The sequence below is a fragment of the Gobius niger genome (genome assembly GCF_951799975.1).
Source record: "Gobius niger genome assembly, chromosome: 7".
In the NCBI taxonomy this organism is placed as follows: Eukaryota; Metazoa; Chordata; class Actinopteri; order Gobiiformes; family Gobiidae; genus Gobius; species Gobius niger.
The window spans coordinates 18,779,931-18,793,784 of NC_136858.1; the positions used below are offsets into that span (position 1 = coordinate 18,779,931).

Below are 13,854 nucleotides of genomic sequence, written 5' to 3' on the forward strand. Positions count from 1 at the left end.
GCAATTACTAAGCCATGCATTAAATCAATACCATTTTAGCCTCATATGTATAACACATTTTTGTCATTTCAGATCTGCTTCCTAATGACAGTCAACGTCATTGGCCAGCGGATGAACTTTCTGGTGATCATTCATGGTTGCTGGTTGGTAGCCATCATGGTGAGGAGACGTCGAGCAGCGATTGCACAGATCTGGCCCAGATACTGTCTCTTCCTTTCTGTCTTCATGATCTACCAGTACTTGCTGTGTGTGGGTATGCCACCCGCCCTATGCCTGGGTGAGTCTTTATGCTCTGTGTGGGACTAAAACACTGTCTTCATTAGAGGCGCCATGTGCACCCAGCACTTGGGTACTAGATTCTCTCACATTAAAAAAGAAGGGGAAAAAATACTAGTTGCATATTGACCTTTTATTTGCAGTAAATTGCATGACTAAGACTATGTTTAAAGGATTTTGAACATACAGTAAATTATATATGGCAATTGAAGAAACATTTCTGTCACTTACTTTCCTAAAAAATATCACCAAAACCTGACTTAGGTGCAGTGTGTGGGAGACTAGTTTGAAATTGTATTTCGGTAGAGAACACGAATACTCGCCTTGAAATGTATTTGCTGTGTATGTATTCCATTGCTTTGTCCAATCAGACTATTGTATTCTGAACACTTGTAATACTTTTACGTTGATATTTCATAATATGTGTTTTAAGCGACAACTGTTACAATAATAATAATAATAATAATAATAATAATAATAATAATAATAATAATAATAATAATAATAATAATAATAATAATAATAATAATAATAATAATGCATTTTATTTGTAACACACTTTTCATTCACACACAAAGTTATTTACCACTAGGAATGCAAAAGAGCACTTTGCAAATGCCCACAGCCCAGAACGATACAGCTAAATGTTTCCCCGGCTGTTTTAATCTTTTTTTCCCTTATTAATGTTCTGAATATGAAACTGAAATGTACTGATTGAATACTGTCAAGTGTTCCTTTGATATTTGTAAAGTAACTGTATTATAAATACCCTCAGATGAAAGAGTGACTTTACCTGAATACAGATACTCAAAATGAGTATTGTAAATAAGCAGTGTTGAGGAGTGACTAAATGCATTTATTTAGAATACTCATTTTGAGTAACTGAGGGTATTTAGAATACAGTTACTTTCCAAATATCAAGTGGAAACATCCCAGCATCAATCATTACATTTCAGCTCCGTATTGCACATTATTCAGAAAAAACTTTTAATGTTTTTAATATTCAAAGTATGCAGAATACAGTACTCTGATTAGACTAGTAATGGAATACATTACAAAATACACTTTGAGGCAAGTATTCAGTATTCAGTAACTAAATACAATTTCAAAGTATTCTCCCTAACACTGTAAATAATATATTAAGTGGGATAATGTATAGAACGCTGGTCTTTATCGAGAAAATAAGTACCTTCAGGGCGAACTGGTTTCAGCCCTGAAATTCTACAAGAAGCTAAGCAGCTAAGAATTCTAAAGGTTAACCTATTAATGTCATAATGCACATGGTTTATGGTTAACACCGCTGCAAATACTGTGAAACAAAAGTCAGACAAAGTGTTGCAAAAAGTGTTTTTTTTCTTTTTGGATATGCACCACTCTTTCAAATGTTATGTCACTCAGCACACTGTTTCTGAATGTGTGTGGCTTTGTGTGTTAATCAACACTTCTCACTATTAAAATTTTTACTGACATCAACATGCGTATAACCAGACTATCCCTGGAGGTGGAAGACGCGGGTGCTGATGAGCTCTGCTCTGATCAAATGGATCTATCTGCCGGACTTCTACACCATTCCAAACTCAAAGAACCTCATAGGTGGGTTGTAGATTTGTCCTTGCTTGACTGCGGTGTTGTGGGTGCCCTGACCGCACTCTCTCTCTCCACAGCTGACTTTGTGCTGCTGATGTGCGCCGCCCAGCAGTGGAAGGTCTTTGAGTGTGAGCGTGTGGAGGAGTGGATGGTCCTGGCCGGGGAGAACACTGACGATGCCGACCCCATGGAAGGGCGTCTGTTCAACCCAGCGCCCAACTTCGTCAACTGCAGGTCCCTCTGTCTGCGCCGGCCTCCCTCGGTTCAGGTGGACGTGTGTGTGTTCTGACTGTGTGTGTTTTACAGGAGTTATCTGGACATGGCGAAAGTGCTGGTGTTCCGCTACTTCTACTGGTTCGTCCTGGCTGTGGTTTTCGTCACTGGAGCCACCCGGATATCAGCGTTTGGACTGGGTTATCTTGTGGCCTGCTTCTCTTTCCTTCTCTTTGGAACACAGTTGCTCCTGAAGCCGTCAAGGACCCGGCTTGTGTTGTGGGATTGCCTCATCATCTATAACGTTGCTGTCATCATATCCAAAAACATGCTTTCAGTGAGTTTCTCTTTTAAGCATCGGAGTAGATTCAAAGTCCAGGTTTTTAATTAATTAATTAATTTATGTTTCTATTTCTTTTGTGCTCATACATATTGTGTGTGGTAGATCCTGGCTTGTGTGTTTGTCAAGGAGATGCAGAATGGCTTCTGTTGGGTTATCCAACTCTTCAGCCTGGTTTGCACAGTCAAAGGCTACTACGACCGTAAGTCCTGCCATGTGAAGATACACCCTTACACACCCTAAAATGTCATCGCACAATGCTCATGTCATCTTCAGCACTGGCCCTACCATAATTAACAATGAAATTAAAGTCTTCTGAGGGAAGCATTCAGCATTAGCTGAAAGAGCCAAAGTATTAAAAGTATACTCCACTGTAAACAAACGTTCTTTAGCTGTCATCTGTACTTGCCAGTTTATGTGTTATGGACATTTCAAGTCTCATCCAAGGAGCTTCATCAGCGACTAATGATCTTCTTTTAGCAACAGGCTGAATATATACTGAGTTGATTTATGATTGGTACCACCCATTTTGCTGTGTGCAGCAAAGGCAGTGGAAGACCGTAGCTGCAGCCTTCCTGTGGAAGAGGCTGGGATAATCTGGGACGGGATCTGTTTTCTGTGCCTTCTTCTGCAGCGCAGAGTCTTCCTCAGCTTCTATTTCCTCCATGTAACAACTGAGTTGCAGGCCTCAGCACGCCAGGCTTCACGGTAACCTCCAATTCACACAAACCTCACTGGATCTGAACTGCTTCGGCATCTGCTAACACATGCATTTTATTCAGAGGGTTTGAACTGTTTAAGGCCAGCATCATCAAGAACATCAAATATCGACAGCAGCTGGAGCAGAAGTCTCTTTCGCAGCTCAAGAGATCGTGAGTTAGTCCAGTAAAATTTGAAAGAGTGTGCATTGTTAAAGAGTATAAATGATACAAAGATATAGGCCTTTCTTCATTCTTGTCTCTGTGCTGTCATCTCACAGAATGCAGCGAATCCGAGCCAGACAGCAAAAATACAGAGATGGACACAAAGCACATGAACATCCCGACCCTGATGCTGAAGGTACTGTAATGTTGTAATGTAGAGAGTTTTAAACCCACACTCTGCAAAACATTGATGTCATAATTACCACATTAATCACAGATTATCGCAAATTAATAGTTGTATGCTTTTCACCTGACTCACTTCTGTATCTTGAGCATGCACGGCTACCTAAAAGGTGCCCAGGCTCAGTTCATTAGTCTCAGAAGCTGCGCTAATGTCACGCCGTAAGATTGCGCATACAATCCACAGATGTTTGTTTGTTTTTTAATTTTCAAAATGTAATGAGATAATTAACATTTTCAAATGTATGTTATGCCACAAACACAAACATAAATATATGTTGTATTATCCAACCTCCTAACCAAGTTCTGCTCTTTTCAGCTGAGAGCCAACAGGAGCAGAAGCAATCCAATAAGAAGTGGTACCGACCATGGTTGGACCATGCGACAGGTGAAGCCATAACAGGCCATGACTTGGTCATATGCGCAGTATAAGTTTGTGCCAGTTTGTGTAGGTATCTCATTTGCTTGTGTGCAGTGCTCCACTCGGGGGACTATTATCTTTTTGAGTCGGACAGTGAAGATGAGGAGGAGCAGCAAGCTGAAGACCAAAAGCCTCAGAAGCAGACAGCTTGCCAGGTCAGACTCCCTCTTTCTACCCAAGCTCATTATTGTGTGATCAGAGATTTATTTTTATGTGATAATTGAAATGAAGTCTCATAGAAGATAAAATATTGAGATAGATAGATATTAAATGATCTATTATTACTATCAGAGGCATCATAGCAGTTGTGGTAACAATGACTGGTTTGTCAGTTGGCGTACCAGGCCTGGGTGAGCAGTGTGAAGGGGGCTCTGAGGGAAAGGCAGAAGAGACAGAAGCAGCTGCGGCGAATGGAGAAGGCAAGACTCCAGCAGGCCCACTCCAACGCCGGTCTGGACACAAGTCACTGCTATACACTTTAGTCCTATAATGACATAACATGAAGTGAACATGAACTTGTATGGCAGGTGGTGCAGACAATGATGTGTTTGAGGAGCCTGATGAGCGGGAGGACAGTGAGGAACCAGAGGAGCAGGTCTCTGGTACGGTCCCTGAGCTCCTTTATCTCTGTGGCTTCAGGTGACACTAGCTGACCGTCTTGTTGTCCCACAGGACATGGGGAGATGGTCCAGAGAATCCTGGACCTCTTGCGCTTCCTGTGGGCCATAGTCTTGGCCATGGTGGATGGACTGACGCAGTGGCTCAATCTTCTGACCAAACAGTATAGAGAAACCTCCACCGTGCTGTGCAATGAGCGCTACTCCATGATCCACAAGATCCAGCAGGTAAAAGTCACGGGCTACTGACAGATGAAAATTAGTTTCTGATAGACCAGTGTGAACTTTTCCAAAAGGTGTCAAACACAAACTCTTTTTAAATCCCTCTCCCCAGCACCAGACTACAGCATCCACAGACGAGCTGCTGTCCCAGGGAAGTGAAAGTCATACACTGGAGACCTGTCTGGATGAGACCGATGCTGACAACTCCAGATACAGGTCAGAGTCTGTGTCTTTTGCCTCCATTGCTGTGTGTTTTGAGTTATATCACATTCACAGTATAATCATGTTTATGTTATTGACCCAAGGATGTAATGTGTCAATGATAGATTGTAGAAAGCTCTTTGAAACATGTTTTTGAAACTGTATATTTCCAGTTGCCTGGATGTGGATGGTCAGGGGGTCCCAGGTCAATCGACCCCCAGGCCAATGCTGGCCAGCACTGGAAATCTGCTGAGTCTGGGTCTCTCCAGCAACAGCCTTGAACTGATCCCAGATTTGCCCAAACAGCAGCGGCACTCCAGAACAGCCAGTGAGCTTCTGGGAGAGAGGTACTCGCACAACACATCACTGCTTTATTTTTTTTATATGAAAGCCCAAACATTATTGAATAAATGCTTTAACTCAAAGAAACAAACCATTAGAATCTCCAAAGGAGAAAAGGAGTATACTGTTCCACGATCCATGAGAGAATCCTTGTTCTATCCTTGGACTTTTTCATGTCACTAACATTATAAGCAGCACTTTTCCCAGATTGTTTTCTGACACTTATCTGCTGTAAAACTAGGGCTGGGCGATTTTGGAAAAAAAATAATCACGATTATTTTCCCCATATTGAAATTAAACAAATTAAATACATCTTACAGACTCATAAAACTAGATACATCTTTTATTCAAACCTCAGCTCTAACAAAAACAAATGCTTTTCTCCAGTTTCATCTAACACACAAAAGTCTTCCATTGTCTCGTCCACACTCCCAAACTAGGTATTGTTTGTGCCAAAGAAATGGCTGTAAACCTGTCGATCAGAAAGCTCTATGACGATTATTGAGATTGAGCAAATTAGTTGAATAAAAAATAAATTAAAAAATTACATTTCGATTAATTGCCCAGCCCTATGTAAAACTATGATCACTTACTATATGCATTATCCCTGATTAGTTATTAAAAAGAAACCCTTTTCCTGTGCAGACAGTTCTACATTGAAGAGCTGGAGCAGAGCAGAGATTTCTACAACACCCAGAACCGTTTGCTGAAACTGCTGTTCGCCCTCTACAACCTGCTGGCTGCTAACTCTGAGCTGGTGTGCTACCTCATCATTGTCCTCAACAACGTAGTGAGTGCGTCAGTCATCTCTCTGGTGCTGCCCATCCTGGTATTCCTGTGGGCCATGCTCTCTGTGCCCAGACCCACCAAACGCTTCTGGATGACTGCTATCGTCTACACTCAGGTATATCAACATAAGCATAATGAAATGTACAACTGAAAACAACTTTTAGTTATGTCCAAACTGCAACTCAGCTGAATATTATGAACTGTTTTTGTTCCATACTGTAGGTGATGGTGATGGTCAAGTACCTCTTTCAGTTCGGCTTCTTCCCCTGGAACAGCGTTTATGAGTTGACCGTAAACGAAGACAAACCTTTTTTCCCGCCTCGCATCCTGGGCCTTGAGAAGTCCGACAACTACATCAAATATGACCTTCTGCAGCTTCTGGCCCTGTTCTTCCACAGATCTCTGCTCATGGTGCTCACTCCCTTGTGTCCAGAATGTTCCATTGCAATACTACTTCAGTCATAGCACCAATTGTTCTTCATGCCTTACTTCTGTGAGTAATATGAGCGGTGCATCTCTGTTTAACAGCGCTACGGTTTGTGGGACCATGAAGGGCCCATTGAGGAGCAGCCCGTTTCACCTCAGAGCGGCTCTGATGATTGTATAAAAGCAGACGTGTGTGAGGAGGGCGTGAGGAAGGAAAGTGAAGAGGAACAGTTGGTCATCACAGAAGTAAGACAGCTGTTTATTCTAACAAGATAACAGCTGGGAGCTTAAAACATGTCTTCTAACGACCTTTGTTGACCAGAACCCAGTGGAGTATACTGTGTCGAGGAGTGCCGCACTGGCTCCTACACCGCCCCCTACTGTTGATTCTGATACCACTATGTCAGTGGATGAACAGGGGTCTATAGGCCTTGACCCGTCAAACCCCCAGGAACAGACACAGACCACAGAGCCATCACCGAAGAAGAGCAGCCTCCGCTTCCGCAAAAAGAAGACCAAGAAACACCAGACGATGAGTCAGTGTTAGACAACGTTACTGGTCTTTTTATTTTTATTATCGACTATAAGTGTACTGGGTAATTGTGGTTGCAGTAACACTAAAATCCAGCTATGGGACCAGACAAGGGATCTCCAACAAGTAGCTCCCCAGACCTTTCTAGGTAGCTCACCAAAGGCCCCTTTCTACATAAGATAGATGCACATTGGGCTAAAATAGTAACATGGACAAAACTGAAGTAATTTTCTGTGTTGAAATAACATGGCTCTGACGCTCCAGTATCTTCAAAGTATGAGTAGCTCTCAACACAAGAAAAATAAGAGTTTAGTTTTCCTCTTTTTATTCCAGACACAATATAGAAAGTCTTTGGGGAGCTACATGGGAAATGGTGGAGAGCTAGACTGACTATTTTTCAAAGAATATAATCAGGGTGATTAAGGTACTTTCTTTTTTCGTTATGATTTAAAAAGAGCACACTCTGTTTTTCACTACAAATGGCTTCACACAACCACTAACTATGAGTGAAAAAAAAACCTTTTTGTTTTATCATATTCTTTGAAAAACGGTCAAAAAAATTGTCAAAATTTCAGCCAGGGTATGTAAACTTTTGCGCACAACTGTACCTTGTGAGCTTCAGGTTGTGGAGCTACAGATTCAGAGTTAAAGTTGTGGTGATTTAACACATTACTTCTTGTCCATTCATCTACAACATTGTGATCCTAGCTGAGGCCTCAGGAGACACACCAGAGCCAGACGTTTCTGAAGGTAAACCAGAGAAGAACAAAAAATCGAAAAGTAAAAGAAGAGAGGCTGCCAATCAGCGCCTGCTGGCCATGGGACAAAAGCTGAAACACATCTGTGTATCTGGGTGAGTCACGGTCTTGCCAGGCCACTAAAATATTCAGCCGAAACACAATAGTACAAGTACCACCAACATATTTAAGCCCAAGGGGCCAGTGGTTGTTGAAAAAGTGATTGTGTTAAGCCTGGTTGTTTGCAGTTTCCAGGCGGTGTATCAGCCCACTCAGAGCTTCTTCAAAGACATTGTACATGCTGAGTACCGCGCTGCCACTGACGTCTACGCCTTCATGTTCCTCACTGATGTGATCGACTTCATCATCATTGTATTCGGTTTCTGGGCCTTTGGGGTATGGTGGCAATGAAAGCGTGAAAGTAAATGTAAAGAAAATAAATGTGTGTGTGTTGTAAACGTTTCATACTGTTGTATGCAGAAACACAGTGCGGCCGCAGACATCGCCTCCTCTCTGTCCGAGGACCAGGTTCCTGAGGCCTTCCTGGTGATGCTGCTCATTCAGTTCAGCACCATGATCATTGACCGAGCACTGTACCTGCGCAAGGCTGTCCTGGGAAAACTCATCTTCCAGGTTTACCCTCATACATCCTCTTCTTACTTGTTTTCAACTCTTTTATACTTTGTGTGTGTACGCTCTTTTTTGTTACCTTACTGAGCTGCTAAATGTGCTGAAAAGTGAAATTCAGACCAGAATGATATAAAGGTTTAGTGGTCTGGTCTCTATTGCACAAAATGAAGACAGCTCCTATAGTGTTAAAATTAAATACTGCGTGTCTGATATAAATTAAAATTTCACATTACATTTTACAACCATTTTAAAGTAAATGTAAATACTACTACTATTTTCACATAAATACTCCCAAATACCAATTCTTGTTCCTGGTGTGTGCAGGTGATCCTGGTGTTTGGCATCCACATCTGGATGTTCTTCATCCTGCCTGCAGTCACTGAGAGGTGAGTCTCCACATTACCTCCACTCCTCTGTGTGATAAGGCATCAGAGACATGTGTGCTCTTCTGTTGCAGGAAGTTTAATCAGAACTTCGTGGCCCAGCTCTGGTACTTTGTCAAGTGCGTGTACTTTGGCCTATCAGCGTACCAGATCCGCTGTGGCTATCCAACCCGTATACTCGGCAACTTCCTGACCAAGAAGTACAACCATCTCAACCTCTTCCTCTTCCAGGGGTATGAGCCTAACTACTCAGGTCACAGTTCCACATGTTAAGAGCCGTTCACTGATTTGGCGGCTTGTGCTTAGATTTCGTTTGGTGCCGTTCCTGGTTGAGTTGCGAGCCGTCATGGACTGGGTTTGGACGGACACCACTCTGTCTCTGTCCGACTGGATGTGTGTGGAGGACATCTACGCCAATATCTTTATCATTAAGTGCAGCCGTGAGACAGAGAAAGTATGAACCCGCTCCAGATACTACTCAGCTCAAGGGGCAAAACATGCAGTCAGTGCTTCATTTAATTATGCTTTTTTTTTATTATTCAGAAATATCCACAGCCAAAAGGACAGAAGAAGAAGAAAATCGTCAAATACGGGATGGGGGGGCTCATCATCTTTTTCTTAATTTGCATCATCTGGTTCCCTCTGCTCTTTATCTCATTGGTCAGATCGGTTGTGGGCGTGGTCAACCACCCCATTGACGTCACTGTGACTGTCAAACTCGGAGGCTACGAGGTACATTGCGTCGAAGTCCATTCTGTAATCCACATGATTTGCTTTTCAAACTGATCATTGCTTTGCGTGTCTGTAGCCTCTGTTCACCATGAGCGTTCAACAGCAGTCCATCAAACCCTACACTGAAAAAGACTTTGAGAACCTCACCGAGAGATTCGGGGGCAACGCGGTACACACACAAATTAAAATCACAGTTTTTCGGGTTTGATTTCTGAGGTGGTTGTTTGTTTTGAGGAGTTCCTTTCCCTCCATCCAAGAATGTGTGTGTATGTATTTCAGGTGGCCATGCAGTTTATCACTCTGTACAGTTCTGAAGACATCGTCACGGCCATGATTGAGGGCAGCTCCGGCTCTGTGTGGAGAATCAGCCCCCCCAGTCGACAGGAGCTCATCAAGGAGCTGCTGGAGAGTCAGGTGGACTTAACGCTGAGGCTGGCCTGGATCTTCCAGAGGTACATCATTCAACTGCCAATGAATCACTCAAGGCACAAAGTGTTGCTGGATCACTGATATTTCTACCCCTCCACAGAGATTTAGGAAAAGGAGGGACTGTAGAGCACACCTTTGACAAACACTCCATTGACCTGGAGCCTGGCAGTCCAGTCCGATCCGAGCTGGCCTCTCTGCTGCAGGGCAATCGTACCAAACCTGTGTAAGTCGCCCGGAAGGATGAGACACAGAGAGGACACTATCAGTGTTTAACAAGTGATGTTGTCTTTAGGCTTGTGCCCCACATGTTTCCAAACTTCATTCGAGCCCCGAACGGCGCGGAGGCCAAACCAGTCAGTCAGCTGTATAAAGGTTGGCACATTAACCACATTCACAGGCTTTCAGCCTGAAGCAAGCGTTTAAGTGTGATCTGTTGTTGCAGGAGATGAGGAGGGCTACCTTAACATCACCCTGTCCCTGATGAGTGACAAGTCCCTGAGGAGCAGCGGAACTCCGGAGTGGTGGGACATTGCCATTGCAGGCTGTGCCTCCTCCTCCTCATCGTGTGGGGTCCTGCCCATGGTCATTTTCAACGACAAAGTCAGTCCCCCCAGTCTGGGCTTCTTGGCTGGATACGGGTGAGCTTCTTATCTGCTCCTCACTCTGGTCTGTGGTTTTATTTATCTTATAGCTTTAGAATAATACTTCATTCAGTACCATTGTGTGTGGTACTGCACTTTCAATTTTTGGCTTAAATTCTATAACAGGGTCATGATTAACAGGGTTGATAGAACTCTGTTAATCATTATGGCCCTTGAATTGAATAGAATTACTGTATTACTGTATACAGTATATATACTGTATTGTCTTGGCCTGTCCAACAGATCCTCCTTTTCAACTCCTTATCAATTTACAAACTTAAAGCTCTTATTGTATTTTACACAATGATTACATGACTAGTAAAGTCCATTTGTGCTCCATAAATATGTACACCCACACTCATTTTCAGCAGCAAATACTGAGCCATAACATTTGTTTTATAATGTTATTAGGATGTATCGTAGTGAAGATTAAGTCCTTCTTGCTCATGCGGTCAGAAAGATTAACAAGTAACTTCTTCTTCGTCACACTTTCTGACTACAAGAGCGAAGAAGAAGCTTCGGTCGATAGAAGTGTCCTCCATTCAATCAGCTTCACTATGATGAATACTTTCTGGACGACTGACAGCCTGCACAAACTTATTAGGATGTAGTAATAGTAGTAATAATGGCTTGCACTTATATTGTGCATTACAAGCTTTACAAGCTTCTCAAAGCACAACACTGTCATTAATCATTAGCTTTACACTCATTGTGGTAAGTCATCATTGTAGCCACCGCAGCCCTGGGGTCTGACAGAAGAATGGCTGCCAATCTACACAGGCAAGACAGCGTCAGTGAAAGCCACAATTCCAACAGCCAACCCTCCATTTATAAGACGACCTGACCTACTGCTGCCGTAATAAAGCCATGTTGAATTGACTCCTTTCTGTGTCCAGGATCATGGGCCTGTACGTGTCGGTGGTCCTGGTGATTGGGAAGTTTGTGCGCGGATTCTTCAGTGAGATTTCTCACTCCATCATGTTCGAGGAGCTGCCATGTGTGGACCGCATCCTCAAGCTGTGCACAGACATCTTCCTGGTTTGTATATACAGTATCTTCAGCTCGGTGCACTCATGGACGCAGTGCTCAAGAGCATGTGTATGTTTCAGGTGCGGGAAACAGGAGAGCTGGAGCTGGAGGAGGAGCTTTACTCTAAGATCATCTTCCTCTATCGTTCTCCAGAGACAATGATTAAATGGACCAGAGACAATCACAGCTCTGACCATGGGAGACGCTGACTGTACACTTTAAACTGAAGAAAGGACACTAATTGAAGCAGGGCAACACTACCATGTTCTTTACGTGGGATATGTCCAGACCAAGGCAGTGAAAGAGGAGCAGAAGCCTTTCCTCTGCGTCACAGAGCTGCACTGCAATGAAGATGCTACAGGCATGCACAGACAAGCGATGCAGAGTGACGTCTTTAAGAGAACTCATGCTGCCAAAACGTGTTGATGACACAGAGCAGGGGTGATGTAGTTGTATTTTGTGACGGTCGAAGCCTCAGTGACTAAAGCAACTGTAAGACGTGAAAAGCACTTCTGGTTTCATGAACCACAGATTACTCAGCATTTGTGACTATTGTATTGTATGTTTTTGATGCCCCAGTGCCTTTGAAATAAGTGTTTTATTTTGTCTTAAAATGACAGAGCCTAAATTATTTCACAAATGTGTTATGACTTTAATTTTTGCAGAATTCAGAATTTTGATCCTGTCTTTTTCAAGACAGTTAATATTGTATTGCACACACTAATTGCAGTTTCAAACTGTATTTGTCAGGAAGGTACAAATTAAAGTCTTACTGGATCTGTGGGATGTCCTCTTTTGAGGCTGGATTCACCTCCAGTCTGGGATGAAAATTAGCACCTCCAAATCCGAGGCCATGGTTCTCCTCCGGGAAAAGGTGGCTTCCTCTCTTCAGGTCGGTGGGGAGTCCTTGCCTCAATAGAAGGAGTTGAAGTATCTCGGGGTCATGGGAGGGTCGGATGGAGCGTGAGATCGTCAGATGGATCGTTGTAGTGTCGGCAGTGATGCGGTCGCTGTATTGGACTGTTGTGGTGAAGAGGGAGCTGAGTCGGGGGGCAAAGCTCTTTATTTATCGAACGATCTGCATTCCCACCCTCACCTATGGTCATGGTGATCTGGGATCCGAGGCCAAAACTGCGGATACAAGTGGCCGAAATTAGTTTCCTTTGCAGGGTGGCTGGGCACGCCCTTCGAGATTGGGTGAGGTCAGTTACCCGGGAACATCTCGGAGTAGAATCGCTGCTCCTTCACGTCGAAAGGAGCCAGCTTAGGTGGCTCAAGCATCTGTTTCGGATGCCTCCTGGTCGCCTCCCTATAGGGAAGTCTATGAATCTCAGCTCAGACTGCTGTTTCTGTGACCCTGGATAAAGCACAAGGAAATGAATGGATGGGTGGACGGATGGATAGAATAGATAAGTGCTACTTGTTGCTAAAAAGTCTATAATTAAAATTAGGTTTTTCATTTTATTTATGTTGTGCAAGAAGGGCAGCATATTTTTTCTCTGTTGAATTGGTCAGATCACATAGATATTGTCTAAAATTGTAAATTGTGATAAATCAAGTAACAAGCTAGAATGCAGTTTTACTGGGGTTTCCAGTGATTTAAACAACCACTTTTGTGTAGTGTCAGACCAAAAAGAAGCTTTACCCATTTGGAAACCTCTATAAAAATGTCTAAAAATGACCATTATAATATTTCTATCTTATTTTGGATGCACACAAAAAGTGCTACCTGTGGTCTGAGGTAGTAGTACTGAGTTACATTTACTCAAGTACAAATTTTTGAAAAAACTGTTCTTATTAGAGCATATATCCATCAATACTTTTAACAACTTCTACTTGAGTAACATTGTAATGAAAAGAAAAGCGTTATGTCGACCTAAATTAGAAGTAGTTTGTGTTTCATGCCCCCCTTTTTTCTGCAATAATAATTTCTAATGATTTTTCATTGGTATTTTCTTTCGAAATATTAGGATTTTCACATTATTACAAATTTTGTTTCTGATATTTTACATATATCACAACTGAAACTTAAGTTTCACAGTACTCAAGCAACAAGTGCTTTTTACTTTAGTATTTATTCGGGTCACCACTTACTTGCACTTGAGTAAGAATATTTCAAAGTAACGTTACTCTTACTTGAGTGAATATTTTGGCTACTCTGCCCACCTCTGCCTGTGGTCTTGTGTCTCAACACACTTGACTTA

The 13,854-nt window shown here is 42.7% G+C and overlaps 1 protein-coding gene across 1 annotated transcript in view; it reads left to right on the forward strand.

The window, feature by feature from the left end:
- The window catches only part of piezo1 (piezo type mechanosensitive ion channel component 1 (Er blood group)), a 32,180-nt gene extending 20,018 nt beyond the window's left edge, over nt 1-12,162 (forward strand). The window contains exons 22-54 of the mRNA XM_079560462.1: nt 73-277; nt 1,765-1,869; nt 1,941-2,097; nt 2,170-2,413; nt 2,522-2,618; nt 2,959-3,124; nt 3,199-3,288; nt 3,396-3,475; nt 3,839-3,907; nt 3,995-4,095; nt 4,273-4,390; nt 4,468-4,542; nt 4,613-4,785; nt 4,892-4,995; nt 5,154-5,327; nt 5,968-6,226; nt 6,334-6,522; nt 6,640-6,783; nt 6,860-7,073; nt 7,778-7,922; nt 8,055-8,202; nt 8,287-8,439; nt 8,761-8,822; nt 8,894-9,052; nt 9,126-9,273; nt 9,363-9,551; nt 9,628-9,720; nt 9,831-10,003; nt 10,081-10,203; nt 10,273-10,352; nt 10,423-10,618; nt 11,518-11,659; nt 11,731-12,162. Of these exons, the coding sequence (XP_079416588.1) occupies nt 73-277; nt 1,765-1,869; nt 1,941-2,097; nt 2,170-2,413; nt 2,522-2,618; nt 2,959-3,124; nt 3,199-3,288; nt 3,396-3,475; nt 3,839-3,907; nt 3,995-4,095; nt 4,273-4,390; nt 4,468-4,542; nt 4,613-4,785; nt 4,892-4,995; nt 5,154-5,327; nt 5,968-6,226; nt 6,334-6,522; nt 6,640-6,783; nt 6,860-7,073; nt 7,778-7,922; nt 8,055-8,202; nt 8,287-8,439; nt 8,761-8,822; nt 8,894-9,052; nt 9,126-9,273; nt 9,363-9,551; nt 9,628-9,720; nt 9,831-10,003; nt 10,081-10,203; nt 10,273-10,352; nt 10,423-10,618; nt 11,518-11,659; nt 11,731-11,859 (4,704 nt within the window). The 3' untranslated portion in view covers nt 11,860-12,162. The remainder of the gene's footprint in view (nt 1-72; nt 278-1,764; nt 1,870-1,940; nt 2,098-2,169; nt 2,414-2,521; nt 2,619-2,958; nt 3,125-3,198; nt 3,289-3,395; nt 3,476-3,838; nt 3,908-3,994; nt 4,096-4,272; nt 4,391-4,467; nt 4,543-4,612; nt 4,786-4,891; nt 4,996-5,153; nt 5,328-5,967; nt 6,227-6,333; nt 6,523-6,639; nt 6,784-6,859; nt 7,074-7,777; nt 7,923-8,054; nt 8,203-8,286; nt 8,440-8,760; nt 8,823-8,893; nt 9,053-9,125; nt 9,274-9,362; nt 9,552-9,627; nt 9,721-9,830; nt 10,004-10,080; nt 10,204-10,272; nt 10,353-10,422; nt 10,619-11,517; nt 11,660-11,730) is intronic.
- Nucleotides 12,163-13,854: the final 1,692 nt, after the last annotated feature.